General features: G+C 40.8%; 1 protein-coding gene across 1 annotated transcript; it reads right to left on the reverse strand.

Annotated features, from left to right (window-relative positions):
- Nucleotides 1-1,424: 1,424 nt before the first annotated feature.
- LOC113141262 (ras-related protein Rab-37) lies at nt 1,425-9,280 on the reverse strand. The gene is made up of 9 exons (XM_026325572.2): nt 8,789-9,280; nt 7,768-7,878; nt 5,704-5,745; nt 4,780-4,846; nt 4,537-4,589; nt 4,054-4,119; nt 3,204-3,260; nt 3,052-3,128; nt 1,425-2,162 (listed from the first exon to the last, which is right to left on the reverse strand). The coding sequence occupies exons 1-9, from the start codon at nt 8,897-8,899 to the stop codon at nt 2,057-2,059; spliced, it is 690 nt and encodes a 229-aa protein (XP_026181357.1). The 5' UTR covers nt 8,900-9,280; the 3' UTR covers nt 1,425-2,056.
- Nucleotides 9,281-17,293: the final 8,013 nt, after the last annotated feature.

A 17,293-nucleotide genomic window follows, 5' to 3' on the forward strand; every position in this document is an offset into this window, starting at 1 on the left:
ATTTGTTAAAGCAGTTTAAAGTTTATAACTTAGGCAATTTCTCTCCTAAATTTCAGTCTGTCTGTGATATTTCACAGTTATTGCTATCATTTGATATGTGTTCATTCCTATATTGTGTTGAACTGAATATCTAAGTATACAGCTGTTAAAAGAGGGGAGTTGGAGTAAGTGGCTTCAGTTCTGCGTGTCAGAAATAATATCTACTGTCTTGTTTTTGCCCCAGTTCCATTGGTTCCAGTGATCAACTAAGACTCAGTGATGCCGTTTTCATTTTCCGGTCTTCAGTTTAGATTAAATTATAATCATCACTATGCACAAATTAGGCACGTTGAAAGCCCTAACTAGAGATTAATTTAACAATAATGATCCGAATCAGTTTTGAAACTCCACGGTCTCTTAGAGCCAGTCAGCCATGATCTCTTCTGGGTGTTCAGAGTGACAGGACTGTAAAAATAGAACCTGGCAGGAAGCTGCAGAACTAAAACCTTGTGCAGGACTTGACTCTTTAGCCGAGAATGCTTCCACACCTGATAAAAGAACAGAGACAGGAACTCTCAACACTCTGTGCTCTGGAGATTTGAAGCCACCGGGGCATCAGTACTGATAACTACAGTATGATTAACACTGAGCCTTTTCGCTGTAAAGGATAGACAAGGTCCAGGCTCCTCAGTGAAAAGTGGGAGAGGAGACGAGCTGCTTTCAGGTGTACAGCTCAGGAGTGAATCATGAATGTGCTCCATGTGGATAATTTGAGCATCCTTTAAAAACAATGCAGCCATAAAAGATCATGAAATAGACTCTCAAATACAAATCAACCTCTATAGTATAAACTGATGACTAAAACTGGAGAATAATCAGGGAAGCTGCTGCCACTCAGTGGCTTATTAACCTCAACACATCCTGTCATCGTCCTCAGTGACTCCCACCCCTCTTCTGCAAAACTCCTAGACACACAGAGACACGGACAAGACCAACTTCAATAAAATGACACCACATACATTACAAAATATATTTTATATATATATATATATATATATGATAACAAAGCACTTTTTCATGGCACTTTGTGATCACTGTGATGCCTCTGAAGGACAAATGTGACATTGAGCAAATTTGACAAGCGAACATTCATAATGAACATTGTACAAAGGACCAAGTCACACAATGTGGTGCATGAACAAATACACCTTCAGTACAGTCTAGACAACAACATCCATCATTACAAGGAGACACAACGATGTTCAAGAGTGCTGCATCTTTGTGTGTAAATGGGAAAAGGCAAACTGCATGCTGATGAATCTCTTACTAAAGGCATGGAAATAAGGAAAATAATCTCCTGGTATGTAGTCTGGTGCAACAGCAGTTACATGTACAGTACTTTGAATGAAGTTTCACTGGCCCTGAATTAAATGTACAGACAGACACACAGTGGGCAAGCGCCCTCAAAACATTGGCTTTATTCTATCTAACAGCAGTACAGATGTGAACAGGCAGGATCATTTCAGCTACAATCTGACCATGAGACTGAAGCCCATTTCTCAAATACACAAAATTCTCAAAGAACAAAGGTGGAGACTGTAAGGCCAAAGGGGATTCAGTTCACAGCCTAGTAAAACTGGGATGAAAAACTGAGAGCTGCATGGCAAAATGCTATATCCACATCAACAGTCATATAGATTGTTCATATAAAACTGATCTTCAACAAGAGTAGAGTGATAAACCTGTTTTCCTTTTGTCCCTGCAGATGGATATAGCATTTCAGATTGTAACTCCTGACTTGCAGTTTCATACAACTGTCACCACAAAGACCACGAACATTTCTACACATGACATAAAAGAGTTTCAAATTCACATTTCGTGAAAAGTGATGGCGGCCAATCCAGATTCTCTTTCAATAAACTAAACATTCAGCGGCAGAAGACGAGGACCTCTGCTTCTCAGGTTTGGTGCTGGGATTGGCTTTTCATAGCAGACATGTTTACCTCGTCCCCTCTTCCTCCCCCTCTTTCTGTATGTGTGTGTGTGTGTGTCTCTCTCGCCTGGTGATCAGCATCAGCTACATGAGGCCACAGCAGCCTGACTTGTGCTTCTGAGACTCTATGTAGTCGTGTATCTGGAACTTGGGCTCATTCGGCTGCTGTGTCGCTCTGTGCTTCAGCTCCCTGATGGAGAGTGAGAGAGAAAAACACAGGAAGTAAGATACAGAGGGGATGAGTGTGTGGGAAGAAGCACAGACAGGGTGAGCAAATCAAGAAAATGAGAAAGGGAAAAAAAAAAAACAGTGAGCTCAAGCAAGGAAGAGAAAAATCCTTCTGTACTGAGATTTAATCAAAATGCCTCTGGAATGAATCATTTAATCCAACCTGCACTTAAAATACCCACCACATGAAGATAGCAAATCACCTACATTACTTTCTTCTACTGCTCTGGGAACATGCTGTGTCATTTTAAAACCAAATAATAAACCTTTTCATATTTCCTGCGGTTCAATAAGAAAGGCTTGTACAGTAGAAAGTCAGTCAGAAACAGAAAATACACAGTTAATGACTCAGATCTATAGGGAGCACAATCCTATTATAACAAGTCAACGGGAAAAAACATCAAATTAGCTAAAAACCATTAGAGTGTATTAGTTTGGTTCAGAGATGGGCTTGTGCGCATCAATGCACCATCAAAAAAAAGTATTAAAATACACAACAGCAAGATGCTGGCTGCATTCATGAAGCAGATTAAAATGCCTTTCCTTTCAAAAGCAGAGAAGCATGTGCATGATTACAACACAATACACAGGTAAATTATTTTTTTCACTATACAGGACTTTTTCTTTAGAAGGACCTTTTAAAGAGTACTGTCTTTGTTTTGGGGTTCAATATTCAATACACAAAATAAAATCGGAACAAGAGATATTCAGCATACTGATTACATAACTCTTTAAATACACAAGCTGTAACTAAATTACTGATATATATCAACACCAAAAAATAAGTTGAAAGATCCAAAAATGCCCCGAGCTACATCCACTGACTTTCAAAATAAGACTTTAAGACTTACTTTGCTATAGCGAGAAAGGCCAGTTCCACATTGACTCCTGTCTTTGCACTGGTCTCCATAAATGGTACACCATATTCCTAGGATGGAAAAAAACATTAGCAGAGCAAATGGAGTTGTTGAAAAGATAAAGACATGAAGCTGATATACTTCACCTTCGCCAGGTTCTCTCCGTCCTCTGTCTTCACCACCCTCTCTGCAGTCATGTCTGACTATAAGACAGCAGCAGGAAGAGAAGATAAACCATCATGATGGAGGTGAAGGGTCATAGATTCACCATGCCATTAGCTGCGATGCACCACCGTGCACATGCTTTTATCTGGTTGCCCTGCTTCCAGCTGCTGAGCCAGAGCTCCTTCAGACTGATGATATGTCAGAAACTCCACCTCCAGCAGAAGAGCAGCACTACCTCAGACTGATTCTGCCAGTCCTGCTGCTCTTGTGTCAAATGATCTGAGCTGCTGCTGTGTGACATCTATGACCCTGGAGAAGAGTGTGCCCAGACTGAGCCTCAAGAAGGACAAGGCTTTTAGATATATTAGCAATAGCTGCTGGTAGAAATGAGAAATGGAAATTTCTTCTTTCATCACCAGCAAAACTGTGGAGAAAATTGTTTCATGCAAGTGAAGCTTGAAGCAAGTGAATGTTTTGCTTCGTTTACCTTTCAAAATGAGATAATTACATTGGGTGATTGGTAAGAAATGAATGCATTGATGTATACTGTCACAAGGAAACATCCTGTGAATCGACTAATTTTATTTTCACTGCAGAGAAATGATTTTTACAGACTGGTGTGCACAATGAAAAGTAATAAGTGCAGTTAACTGGAACTCTTCACAATAGGCAAGCAAGTATTTGGATTCATACATGTGCTGCACAGGGGACGCATTCCTCAGGTTTTTAGTCATTCATGTTTTATTGTGATAAGAGTGTGTTAAAACTGTGCCAGGGACCAGCTATCCTCCTGATCTTTTTTATGTAACACCAAAAGGAAGCTTTGCTCACCTTGTTGCCGAGCAACATGATGACCACATCCTTCTGGGCATACTCGTGTATTTCAGTCAGCCAAGCCTTAAAAAGTATGAAAGACAAAGAGAGAGACTGCCCTGTAACAAAACAAATACCAGCACTTAAAGACTGCATTCTTCCTTCTGCACTGTGCTGTGTGTTATTACCCTTCTCCAATCAATCATGCTGAGACTGAGTCACTTTTATCCTTGAACACTTTTATTGCTTTTCATTACTGAAACTGGGAACTGTGTAGCCAAGCAAATGATAACATCATGTCATTTCAATAGAGGGCCGTGAGAAAATGTTGGAGGCCCTCACAGTACTTTGCATGTAAATAGACAGAGTGAAGAGTTCGGCTTGAGAGGGTTTAGGATCAGGAAGTGAAAATGAAGAGAGAGCAGAAAGAGATAGTGAAAGAGCCACGGAGTGAAAGAGATAGAGACTGAGGGAGGGAAAAGTAATTTGAGACTGACTTACCCTGATATTGTCGAATGATGGCTTGTTGGTGATATCATACAGCAAAAGCAATGCTGCAAAAGGACATAGCAGAGTTGTTTATTGCTGTTTGCACACCATCTCTCACACATATCAACACCTACAAACGCGTCCTATACAGACGAATAGAAAGAACATATTTCAGCCAGGTTGTTCCTTTACCTACACCAGTCCTTCCAACACACACACTGCACAAGAAAGTGAAATATCAAAAGCAGAGGTTACCTTGGGCATCTCTGTAGTAGGCGTGCGTTACACTGCGGAATCTCTCTTGGCCGGCTGTATCCCAGATCTGCATAATAAACCACATAATTACACAGAGGCTAACGAGGGAAAACTGAATATTCTACATAATCCAGCCAATGACTAAAGCAAAAACATGTCATCGTGGTGGTCTACAAAGCTGAAATGCAGCAATACTATTTAGGCAAAATTTAATTAAAACCAGAAACTGATTTGTTGACATATATTTTAACATAAAATATTTTTCTTTAACTATATTATTTAAAAGAAATTTGGCCCACTGTAATAGAGCCAAATTTGACTTGCTGGCAAAATCTCTGCAGAGTACAGTAACCACAGTTTTAAAATAACTTTAGTCAAGACCAGAATCTGGACTATTGACATTTGTTTTGTGCCACAGTAGGCCAACTGGGTTATTTCAAAAGAAAGAGCTAGTCCAAAGCAAACAGCTAGCCGATACAGCCACATTTACTTTTTTTCCGGAGATGCTCGGAAAAGTCGTCCTTATTTTTCTGACCTTGAACTGCTCTTTTCTGCCTTTGTAGGACCATATAGACTCACGGTTTAGAATGATTCACAAGGTTTTAACATGTGCAAGGGATGAAAAGCTGATGATTTACTTGAACAAGCAGAGGAATCTAATTTTGGCACCTCCCACTCAGTGTTGAATGAATGACGATAGATGAGTAAGTGCCTTAGATTAACAGTATGGCAGTTAACCCTACACAGTGTCTGTCAAATGCAAATCAGAAACTTTGGATTGGCAATGCAAACAGTGCATGTCATCACTTGACACTGTGTAGAGCACATTGTGGAAATGTTCATTATATAAATATATTTATGTATGACTGAGTTGTCATTTGTTGAGCAGAAATGTAATATTGGTGTAAAGGCGCATGCTCTTACCTGGAGTTTGACTTTCAGGTTGTCAACATCCACCACTTTATTCTACAGAAATGAGAAGAGCCATGAGAAGCTGACAATTCAGCATATGCTTCAGAGGCTGGAGTGCTGTGAAAACTGGACAGAAATGGATGACGAACATCACAGCACACTTAAAAAGCTCCGATTCTCAGCATGTGGCAAAAGAAACAAGGCAACGAAAAGTGGCTTTGAAAATGCTGGCAGAGAATGCAATTTGTAACACCCACACAACAACAAGGTCCTGGGATTAGACTTAATTACACAACAGTGAGAAAGACGACTGGCAGCATAACAACTGACTCCCCCATTAATTTCCTGCAGCCCTGTAGGGGTACCCTCTGGTTTCCTGTAGAGCAACGATCGGCCTAAAATAGTTGAGGCACCCAAGCTAAGAAAGACTAAATGTTGTGACTGTTGCTGAAAGGGAAAAACCAGCAATGGGATCTTGAAAGAATTAAGAGTGACATGGAAATAAAGGTTGAGTTAACATAGAGTGATTTCAAATAAATGCACTCACATGTTAAGACATTAACACAGTTCTTCCACACTCTTGTTACATGGTGGTAAGAAGGTATTTTGGTCTTCTGTTCAGAAGCAAACTGCAGTCTTATACAGCAAAACCACCAAAGAGAGAGAGGCCGAGATGGAGGAAGTGTGGCTAACAAATGTGCTGCAGCACTTCCTCATCCACTTCAAATTTCTTATCAGTCACAGGTCATCACCAACGGTCACTGCCTTTACTTTCCACAATATAAATACATGTTCCCAAAGAAATGCAGAAAGAGTGCCACTGTAACAAAAGCAACCTCTGCAACGTGCACAGAGCTGTCACTGACAGCCTGAGCTGCCACCTGCTGAATCCTCTGCTGCAGCAGAATGGACATGGTTCAACCCCTGCATTAGTTGCCATGGGTTTCCATTTTTTCCCCAATTATGACGTGAAAGAAGCCTGCATGCTGAGTAACTGCTACAAGGAAGCATGCTGAAAATAGACCAGCCATGTTATAAGCTGCCAAAACAGCCTGCCTGCCTACAATGGCATATTGACTCAAATTTCTCTGTTTCTAAGCAGATTTCCCTCCTTTCATAAGCAAACAGGAGAATAACTTATAATTGCTTACATTAACCATTATTCTTCTGGATGAATAGCGTGACACTGGATCAAATATGCTTTTCAAAGCAACATAAAAAGCATAAACCAAGGTCGCTTTTCATTTTAATGCATTTTACAGACGTATTCTGGCCACAGAACCTGTTGCTTTTGTGTGAATTGAAATGCCCATGGTTCTGAATAGGCAGCATCCATACAGCTTTATCTGTCAAATATTCATTATGCTCCCTAATGTCTAACCCGCCATCCACAGAAGACAATACATTACTCTGGCTAATGCAACACAATTTCCTCTTTAGACTACCCTTACTTGACTTGCCATTAGTGTGAGTGTTTTACCTTAATTTAAGGGAAACACAGGGTTGGGGGGATGCAGACCACTCGCACTAAGCAGCCTATTTTCATGTTTGCACCAGTGGAGAAAGCTATTTAGTATAAACCTGTTCCAAATTCAGCAACAGCCACTGTGTGCGTATCTGTGTGCATGAGGTATATGTGACTACTGTAGGTAGGAGCTCGTCTGTCAGCAGAGTGACTCCTCAGGACCGAGATGAGCTGTAGCCAATCTTTCGAGGAGACAGGGACGTGGGCAGGCATCTGCCAAGACATTTATGAAGCTGTCCACAGCGCCTAGCAGCACAAGTGGTCTGGGAACTTGACTGATTGGTGAGAGGATTTGTACATTTGGTGTGATCATCACAGAATGATGAAGTGTTCAATGTGGAAATAAGGTGATAATTGGGCTGATGTCACTCTAACTCCAAGTGGATGTCTAGTTGATTTGTAAACATCATTAGGTTGTTTTCAAACTTCAATATTTCCTCAGAAGAATAACAAGAAAATAACCCAAATGACAAACCGTTCAAGGCTCACACAAATATAATGAAACATATTATGAGTCTGTGTCTGGGACTGTTCATCAGTATCTCTCTCACCCTAAAGTCTATTCCAACGGTGGCTATAAAGTTGCCTCCCAGAAATGCCCCATCTTTAAAGCGCACCAAGACACACGTCTTCCCCACGGCTGAATCTCCGAGCAGCATCACCTGGAGCAAAGTGACCACCAGAGAGAGGGACAACAGGTTAGAAAAACACAATGGCTGCAGGAATTACAATCCCAGTGAAAGTGAAAATTAAAGCTGAGGGATGTGTTGCATAAATGATTTTGCAGTTGACTGAGAATGAATATTTCGCAACTGGGATCATGTTGTTTTGAGTCACATGTTCCTGTTGCAAACTGTCTCATTTTGATGGGCCTTCAGTTAATGTGCCAGATCACTGAACTGTTAAAATGGCAACTACAGCTACAGTACACTCCAGCCACCAACATGTGACACTGCCAATATTAGAGAGGGGCTTTCACATGCCAACACTGTAATTTTACTCTCATCATTTTCCAGCGTGCACCAGTCCTCAAAACTAATCAACATAATTACAACAGGATGAGTAATTACACAATCCACCCAGCAGCCTGTGGCATAAAGCGTATATGTTATTCACACAGAGCGGTTGGTTTCACAGACATGGCTGCCTAAACATGATGTGTTAATGCTCGGATCATAATACACTTCAACTTTTCCTTTTGTCTTTGTGCATCTTATTAAAAAAAACGCGTGCATGTGAAGCTTTTACAAATATTTAATGAGAGGGTTTTGAAAGGAGTGACAAGTACACCCTCAGTAAACATTTGCATATGAAAAAGGGCAGACAAAGCAACCTTGATCCATACACAAACAGTGAACATGGCCTGTTTAGGAAGAAGACACAAAGCTGGTGGCTGAAGCTCCTCACTTTGCACATTCTCCACATGTGAGGAGTCTGTTTTTATTCATGTTGTCACTGCTGCAGGTACACCCAGCTGTTCCTGTCAAACCTACAGGAAATGTAGACACCTGTTCCACCAGCGGCACCCCTAAGAAAATGCATCTACATACATGCCAAGACGGAAATACACACCTTGAAGGAAATATCATAGTACTCGTTAATAGAAGCGCATCTCTCCAACACATATTTTGACGTTCCGTTTTTAGTCTGCTTGTCCGTCAACGATGTCTTTCTTGTGGACATCGCAATGCCAAGAAAGGAGTACAGGCTACAGAGCCAAACCACAGTTATCTCCGAGATGTGTCCAAAAAGACGCGCACAGTGTCTGAGAGATCTCGACCACTCAGTCCCGGTGTCCTCCAGCCTCCAGCCCCTCAGCTCGCATACTGCGTGTGGCCACTAAATGAGCACCAGGCGAGTCCTGAGCAGAACAAAATCGCACCTTAAAGGATAAAAAGACGGAAGCGACGATCAAAACTTGAGAAACAATCAGCAGCGGCGGCGCTTCGGCGTCTACATCCACCACCAGTCAAGTCAGCAGTAAATGACAAACAGGCGGAAACATTTCTCTGCTTGTGCACAGCCGAGCGGTGCATCCTGGCGTGGGCAGATACGAGCTGAGTGTGTGAGGACGTCGACAGCACCCACAACCTTATGTTTTCTTATGAAACATCAGTCTGTGGTTCATGCTGACATTGTCCCCAAACAGCTGCAGGGGTCAATCACGCTGATGGCTGACTCATCGCCCACAGGTGGTGCTCGATCCCTGACAGGGCCAACCGAAGCTGGACATGACCTCACATAGGCTACACATGATGTTTAATTTGATAATATAATAAATTAAAAATTGCTCTTCAGAGTAAAAACAAAAGGTGCGTCAAAGGTTTTGCACGCCTCCAGATTTGCGCACATTCTTAATTAATCCAGAAAGCAAACTTTTAACATATTTGATTTTTTAATATGCCAGAATATTAAGATAGAAACGTGGAAGAGTTCCAGCCAATCGTTATTTTTGCAGCTTCTTTATCAGCCTTTCTTCTTTCACGGTCCCTTTTCATAGCAGACAAAGTAAAAAATTACCCAGATCTCTTCTTGTCAAGAACAGATGTTTTTATAAATCCCTTCGTTCCCTTCATGTAATTAGTATGTCATGTTTCAAATGGTTTCTCAGAGACTCAATTTCCCAATCAAGGCTGTACATTAATCTGCAGTGTTTGTCTCCCCCCAGTGTTTAAATCAAGAGGAGGAGCAGCGTCACTTCTCTGTGGTGACAGAGATTATTTATGTTATATAACTCACATGTAATCTCTTGTTTAAACATATGAACTCATCACTCAGTGACACAGGCAGCTGCAGGCACCTTGTCACTCTCTGACATAAACACAATGACAAAACATTTATTTGTATATGAAGCTGACTGCATGTCTTCCTGCACCAAACCTTGTCAAAAGCAGAAAGCAGAAAAAAAGAAAATTCTGTAATGCATCTTTCTGCAGGGTTTTTGAACTTTGGGTTTCACAGCAGCACAAACTTAATGCAAAATGGCAAAGCCAATTTTATACTTTCTCAGTCTCCTCTGTGCTGCTCAAAAGGCAATGACACAAAGAAAAAGCCAGCACCGTCACAGCAGAAATAGCATAGAGTAAATGAGCCATACATCTTTTCTGTTTGTCTCCTTCTACTTCCTCCTTCCCCACGTCACAAAGCATAAGATCAGCCACGTTACAGCTTTGAAAACAGCTTTACCTCCAGCCTGCCACCATCGTATTCATCAATAGTGCCCTCTATGCTGTAATTTAACAGTTGCTTCATTAACTATAATAATGCACCACCTCCCACCTGGACACACAGACACACATAGATTGTAATAAATGTAGTGAGAAGATGCAACATCCCACTGATTCATGCTGCACTTCACTAACACACTCAGGGAGTCAAACACTCCACAGCAGAGAAACAGAGAAGATTTGTTTTGCTGTTATGTCACGTCTTCAGTACAAACTGTCCATCGCAGTGACAGGTCCATCTCATCACTTGGGTGAAGTCAACAACATAACGGAGGGGGAGGATGCAGAGAAAACACAGATGAGGACATGCAAGAGAGCGCAAAACAAATTGAGAGTGAGGGCACTGTATATGGAGGACAGGACTCACTGTGAAGCCAATGCCCACAGTGGTAGTGAAGGACCTGGGATGAACCAGCAGAAAGGTCTTGCCTGTGCCGCTGCAGAAAGAGTCACAGAGAGAGGCAGCATCATGTATCCTGGCTGCCTCATCGCCTGAGGCCGGTACACTCTGTGTGGGAATACACTGTAGTTTACAGTACAGGGTTCATCTGTTGCTCAGTGTGCAGCTCCATGCACTGAAATGTGATGCGACAGCTGGAGGTTGGCTGGAGGTTGTTCTGTGTTTGGGCCTGAAACTGCATCCTCATATTTCAGGCTAATGTTCTTCTTGCACCCACACCACAACTTTCTCTCTTCACCTTTCCTTTTGCTCCACCAGCAGAGGTGAGAAGTAAAGAGTAAAGTGTTAAGGCATTTCAAAGGGAAGTATTGTACTTTCTATTTCACTACATTTGTATGACAGGTGCACAGATGTGCTGCCACAGTTCCTGCACTGGACATGACAAATCTGCCTCATTTCCCCAAGCCCTGCATTTCCGTAAAGACTTCTATACAGTCAATTATCAAGTATCCACCAGACATGCTCACACTTCCCCACCTGTTTCAACCACCTGGATCTACCTTCCACCTGCCTTACAGGACTGGGAGATTCTAGGAGGTGGTCTCAGTCACCTGACTCCCCACACCCACCTGCTAACCAGTTTCCCTTTCCGTCTCAACAACCTGCTAAATAATGCAATAATTTGGGGCTCCTTGTCACTGTTCAGATGACAGTAGTTAATGTCTATCTTGCCCCAGGGTGGGTCCAGCCTGGAGCTCCCTGTCAGCAGACTGTGTCTCTTTGCTGCTGACATTTATAACCTCCTCCTTCTCCTCTATCAAGCAGCCTGGCCCCGCTGTTTGCCTCTTATCTGCAGGCTCAAAGACGCCACACATGGTGCACATTACAGAATGCAGCACTGTGCAATTTGTAATATATTTACTTTAATCACTGACATCCACAAATTCTACACATTAAAAATAACTTCATGACAGTTTGGTACAAGATGTATGTACAAGATGAAAATCAGAGACTATTTGGTTCTTCAAATGGATGTTAGAGTTCCCTTTGAAGATGAGGCCTTCTAAAATGCTGGGGAAGGGAACATTTTTATGCTGCAAATACAGAAAGAGCTTCAGAATTCTAGAAAATAGACCATGACCTAGTTAAACAAGGATTACAGAATAGAAATAATCCATACTTGGGATGCAATTGTTTTATTTTTGAATAACAGACGTTAAGAGAAGTGTTTTGCTGAATCTGCTCCAGATGCTCCTCCACTGAAGCAGGTACAAACACAAACTTGTCAAAAGGCACAAATGATGCAGACAATAGGCAAGCTGTAAAGTGGGTGACTCACTGTGCAAAGGGTAAGTTGTGCAGTGTGTAAATGACACGTTAGTCTTTCATGTCTTTCTATAAAATTTTGATGTTGACATGCAACTGTTCTCTAGACTAATGTGGGGAAAAGAGGGAGAAGTTTATCTTCAGGAAGCATATGGGAGCTGATGATGGAGTGTGTGGAATAATTTAGGAGGGGTGGTTAGCAATAGCAGGAGCAGGCAGTTAAAATGAAAATGCTGAGAGTGAACCCAAATATATGTTAATATTCAAACTAGCGGATATCTGTCCACCCTCATGAAGACTAACTCAGACATTTCTTTTGTGCCATGTCCACACTAACACACAGAATTGAAGGTATTTTCTTTATAGAATATTAATTTATTTCAAACGACTCATCAGGCAGGAAGAAGGAAGAATGTCCTTAAATACAAAGTGAGCAGTACTTACGAGACCAAAGAAAGAAAGAACAGGAGCTGTCTTCGTTCTTATCTTTCCCAACCAGGAGATGACAATGTAATTATGCAGAAGATGCTTTTAATGCTGATAATGTAACATTAAGTCGCCACATTAAAAATTATTATTAAACTAAACATGGTTGCATTTTTTTGCATAATCTTCAAGACTTGTATTTTTTTTTTACTGGTTTCTCCTTGAAGCAGGTTTTTGTCAAACATTTTCTACATGTACTTAAAGATTTATTGAATTTTTAAATAACTGAGACCAATTGGTCAATTTTAACTTGCAAAAAAACTGGGCCATCTGTATCTACTATGCTCTTTAGTTTTTGGCAGGCTGTGGCTCTACAAAATGACAAATATAGACGCTAATTGAATTACTCAGCCAGCTTGGTCTTTTTCTAGGCTCATGCATAACACAATACATCCATCCATCCATCCATATTCTGTACCCGCTTTTTCCTGAATCAGGGTCACGGGGATCTGCTGGAGCCTATCCCAGCTCTCTCTCGGGGTACACCCTGGACAGGTCATAACACAATACAATAGCTAATATTAACTTGATGAGTTACTGAAGGTGTTAGAATTTATAAAGGGATCAAACCAAATATCTCTATGTTGCAGCAATGAAATTTACAGTTTGTAGAGGTACAGTTAAAATTGCCTTGGAATTAATATAAAGATATATTGTTACTGTAATAATCAATTCAATTCAATTCAACTTTATTTGTATAGCACCAAATCACAATACAAATAATCTCAAGGCACTTTATAAAAACTAAAAACCCAACAAATCCCTTATGAGCAAGCACTTGGCGACAGTGGAGAGGAAAAACTCCCTTTAATGGAAGGAAAAACCTCCAACAGAACCGGGCTCAGTTTGGGTGGCCATCTGCCTCGACCGGTTGGGATGAGTGGATAGAGCAGAGAGAAAAAAACAGCAACAATAAACAACAAATAGACACTGCAGGTTGGTGGGACCAGTAACTGCAGATCAGCGATATACAGCTCCAGGACCAGGGACACCTGCAGAAGGTACAGAGAGAGAGAGAGAGAGAGGGAGGGAGAGAGCACAAACTAGAGGAGAGAGAGAGAGCACAAGGTTAGTGATATTCAATCACAATAGACTAAATCTGTATGTGTACATGTAGATACTTTATTCATCCCCCATTGGGGAAATTCAGATTGTCCAGTAGCTCTTATATTTACTTAAATTGAAATTTCACTATAAAATATAATAAATAGATAAAGGCACCCAGTCAATAACATATCAACAATTACTATCAAACACTCTAATGGCCGTGGGGACAAAGGATCTCCTCGCCTCTCAGTTCTGTAGCTTATGTATAAGCTATATATATATATATATATATATATATATATATATATATATATATAAATTTCCCTTCTCACCCCCTATGGGTGGTGTGGGTGTGTCTTCCTCAATCTCGGGTCCTCTACCAGAGGGCTGGGAGTTTGAGGGTTCTTCGCAGTATCTTAGCTGTTCCTAGCACTGCGCTCTTCTGGACTGAGATCTCTGATGTTGTTCCTGGGATCTGTTGGAGCCACTCTCCCAGTTTGGGGGTCCTTCTTTCTGATGTTGCTGTCACTTGGGATCGCTACATCTACCACTACGGCTTTCTTATTTATATTTATATATATATATATATATATATATATATATATATATATATATATACATATATAAATAAATAAATATATATATGTATATCTGCATTTATTCAAAAGATATTGCACTTACCTGAGATATTTCTGTTTGTGTTTAAACACACCAACCATGCCAATCATAACAGGCCTACATTTCTCATAAAGTTATGAGTCCACTCAATACGGGTAAATTTAATTGATTTATTAAAATATTAAAATAGATAAATACATATACATTTTTTTAGACTGCAAGAGGAAACTGAAATTGACCCATTTTAAAGTTAAAAAATAGTTAGACACACAAAGACACACAAAGACAGACAACCTCACACACTCACACTCACTCCTACGGGCAATTTAGATTCACCAATCAACCTAACATGCATGTTTTTGGACTGTGGGAGGAAACCGGAGTACCCGGAGTAAACCCACGCATTTCCTGAGAAATGAACATAACAGGAGGGTTAATAGGTGAAATGTGATGCCAGCACATCACATTTCATCTTCTAAAGCTGTTTCTAAAGCTTGGTTTTCCCTGCTGATTTCTTCTTTTATTATCTTTACTGCCACACACTGTTCCTCCAAACGTTTCTCCTTGCCCAGTCTTTTGGTAAGATTCTGGACTTCTTTGTGCAGTTCCTTATTCTGCTGTTTTATGGCATTTTTCTCCACCATCAGGGAATTAAATGTCATGCCCAGAACGTCTTCATCTTGGAGACTTTTTGAAAGTGTCTCAACTTGGTCCCACAGTGCAGAGTTATCTGTGGTCAGATTCTTTATCTTTTGGATGAGCCCTTCATTCTTCTCCATCTGAGCACGCTGCTTTGAAAAGTGTTTCTCCAGCTCACGGAGATTTTTGTGCAGCGTGCTCTGTTGGTCGACGAGCTTCTTTTTCTGTGTTTTCAATAATTCATGTTGCACCTTAATATTACTCAGATATTCAAGGTTTGCATTACAACCGCGAATATCTTCCACAATTTCACCGTTTCTTTGCTTCAGTGCCTCCACTTGCTCCTTCAGCTTGTCACATTTATCTGTCCAGGCCTCTTCCTTTGCGAGCTTCTTACGTTTCTCGGAGTAGGCTTTTGTTAGGACTTTGTTTTGGGCCATGGTAGTTTTTTCCTCAGCCTCCAGTTTTTTACACGTGTCTTTTAAAAACACTGTGCTCTGGAGCTGTCTGTCAACTTCATGGATTTGTTTGCGCAAATCATCATTTTCTTTTTTCAGATCTTCCAAGCTTTCATTATACGACTCACTGAACTCTTTAGCATTTTCGTACTCGCTGCTACGACGCTCGAGTTCCTTCCGCAGGGCAGTATTTTCACATCTAACGGCCTGATGTGTCGCTTTAAGTGTGTCAGTCATCTTTAAAAAAGTATCTTGGTGCAATAATTTTCTGGCAATTCCCTGGATTTCCTGCCGCAGTCGGTCGTTCTCCTGACTGAATGCCTGATTTTCTGTTTTCAGGTCATTGTAGGCTTCACACAAAGCTGCATTCTGTTTATACCTGTCCCTGAGCATATTGACCTGCTCCGTTTTGACGATGTTCTCTTTACATAACTCCTCTGTTTCCTTTAACACCGTATCGTACTTTCCCTCCAAATCACTGGGGACTTTTTCCAACAGGAGGTCAAGTTGCTGTTGGAGTTCCCTATTTTCCTCCGCCATGGCTGCTCCTATGGATTCCAGCTCACTCATGGCTAGCTCTTTGCCTTTCAGGTCTTCAATCTTTTCCCTAAGCAATTGATTTGTCGTTTGAAGTTGGTCGCTAGATTTTTTCTTGGCTTGTAACTTTTCATCGAAAGCTCTGTAATCTTTTATTTCCTTACTAAGGGAATCTAAAGTGTTTTTAAGAGCGCGATGTTCTGCTCTTGCAGCCGCCTCTTTTTCCTGAAGTTCTGAAAATAGTTTCTCCAGTTTTTGGGAACTCTGAAGCTGTTCCTGGAGCTTCTCAATGCCACTATTGGCGGCACGAAGGTGTTGGTTAATGTAGTCTATGGTTTCATCAATGGATGTTTGTTTACTGGGTCCAGCAGAAGAATAATCAGATTCCTCAGTACGACTCATTTTGTTGGCTTTAAACAGCTGTGGTCGGTTACAACAGGTGCAATCACACAAATCCAGTTTCCTGCAAATACTGCTCGGTGTGTTTGTCCTGGGTATTTAGACTAAAATGAGCGTGACGTCACAGCATCCTAAGACACCAAAGGCCTGCAGTTGACGTCATTACCTTTAGCTAAGGTAAAAATAGCGTGACGTCACACCATTATACAAGGGACATAAGGGGCCTGCATCTGATTGGTTGCCATAGCAACAGACTACATGCTTTGGCCTAAACTGTTTATTTTTGAATTCATGAATTAAGATTTATTTAACATTTATTTTGCATAAATATAATGCACTATTACAGCAACATCTTACCATAAGGGCCATTAGTAGTGGTCCGGAGCTTTCCATCATCCCACACAGACTTCCTTAGGGAAGGAAGGGGGAGCAGGTGGGCTGTAAACAGTTTGAATCTCAGATATTAGTCAGTCAGGCTGAAAAAACCTGCAGAAAACATTGAGGTGCTTGGTGATGGTTTGTTCATGTATCATAAATAATTGTTTCAGTTAGCAGGAACAAGGAATACGATTCCATCTGAAATCTAGATGGTGTTATGCAAAAGTTTCAATATTTAGGACCTGCATATACAGACACTGGTATATAACAGGGTAGGTGCTCTCTCCACAGGACAAAGGGAATGATCGAAGAGGACAGATCCAAATCTAATTGGAAAAAAAAAAAACAAACAAAAAAAAAACATTGCATTGAGTTACACTGTATGGAAATTCTCCACATTAAAAATTATTATTAAACTAAACATGGTTGCATTTTTTTGCATAATCTTCAAGACTTGTATTTTTTTTTACTGGTTTCTCCTTGAAGCAGGTTTTTGTCAAACATTTTCTACATGTGCTTAAAGATTTACTGAATTTTTAAATAACTGAGACCAATTGGTCAA

The sequence above is a fragment of the Mastacembelus armatus genome, chromosome 8 (assembly GCF_900324485.2).
Source record: "Mastacembelus armatus chromosome 8, fMasArm1.2, whole genome shotgun sequence".
NCBI classification, from domain to species: Eukaryota; Metazoa; Chordata; class Actinopteri; order Synbranchiformes; family Mastacembelidae; genus Mastacembelus; species Mastacembelus armatus.

What these genes read in the sequence shown, in the direction of transcription:
- LOC113141262 (XM_026325572.2), bottom strand. Translation starts at nt 8,899, where the DNA reads ATGTCCACAAGAAAGACATCGTTGACGGACAAGCAGACTAAAAACGGA. An exon ending in CTACTACAGAGATGCCCAAG is followed by an intron (nt 4,590 to 4,779) that starts GTAACCTCTGCT and finishes GTCCTTTTGCAG; the next exon opens with CATTGCTTTTGCTGTATGAT. An exon ending in GCCTTTCTCGCTATAGCAAA is followed by an intron (nt 2,163 to 3,051) that starts GTAAGTCTTAAA and finishes ACTCTCCATCAG; the next exon opens with GGAGCTGAAGCACAGAGCGA.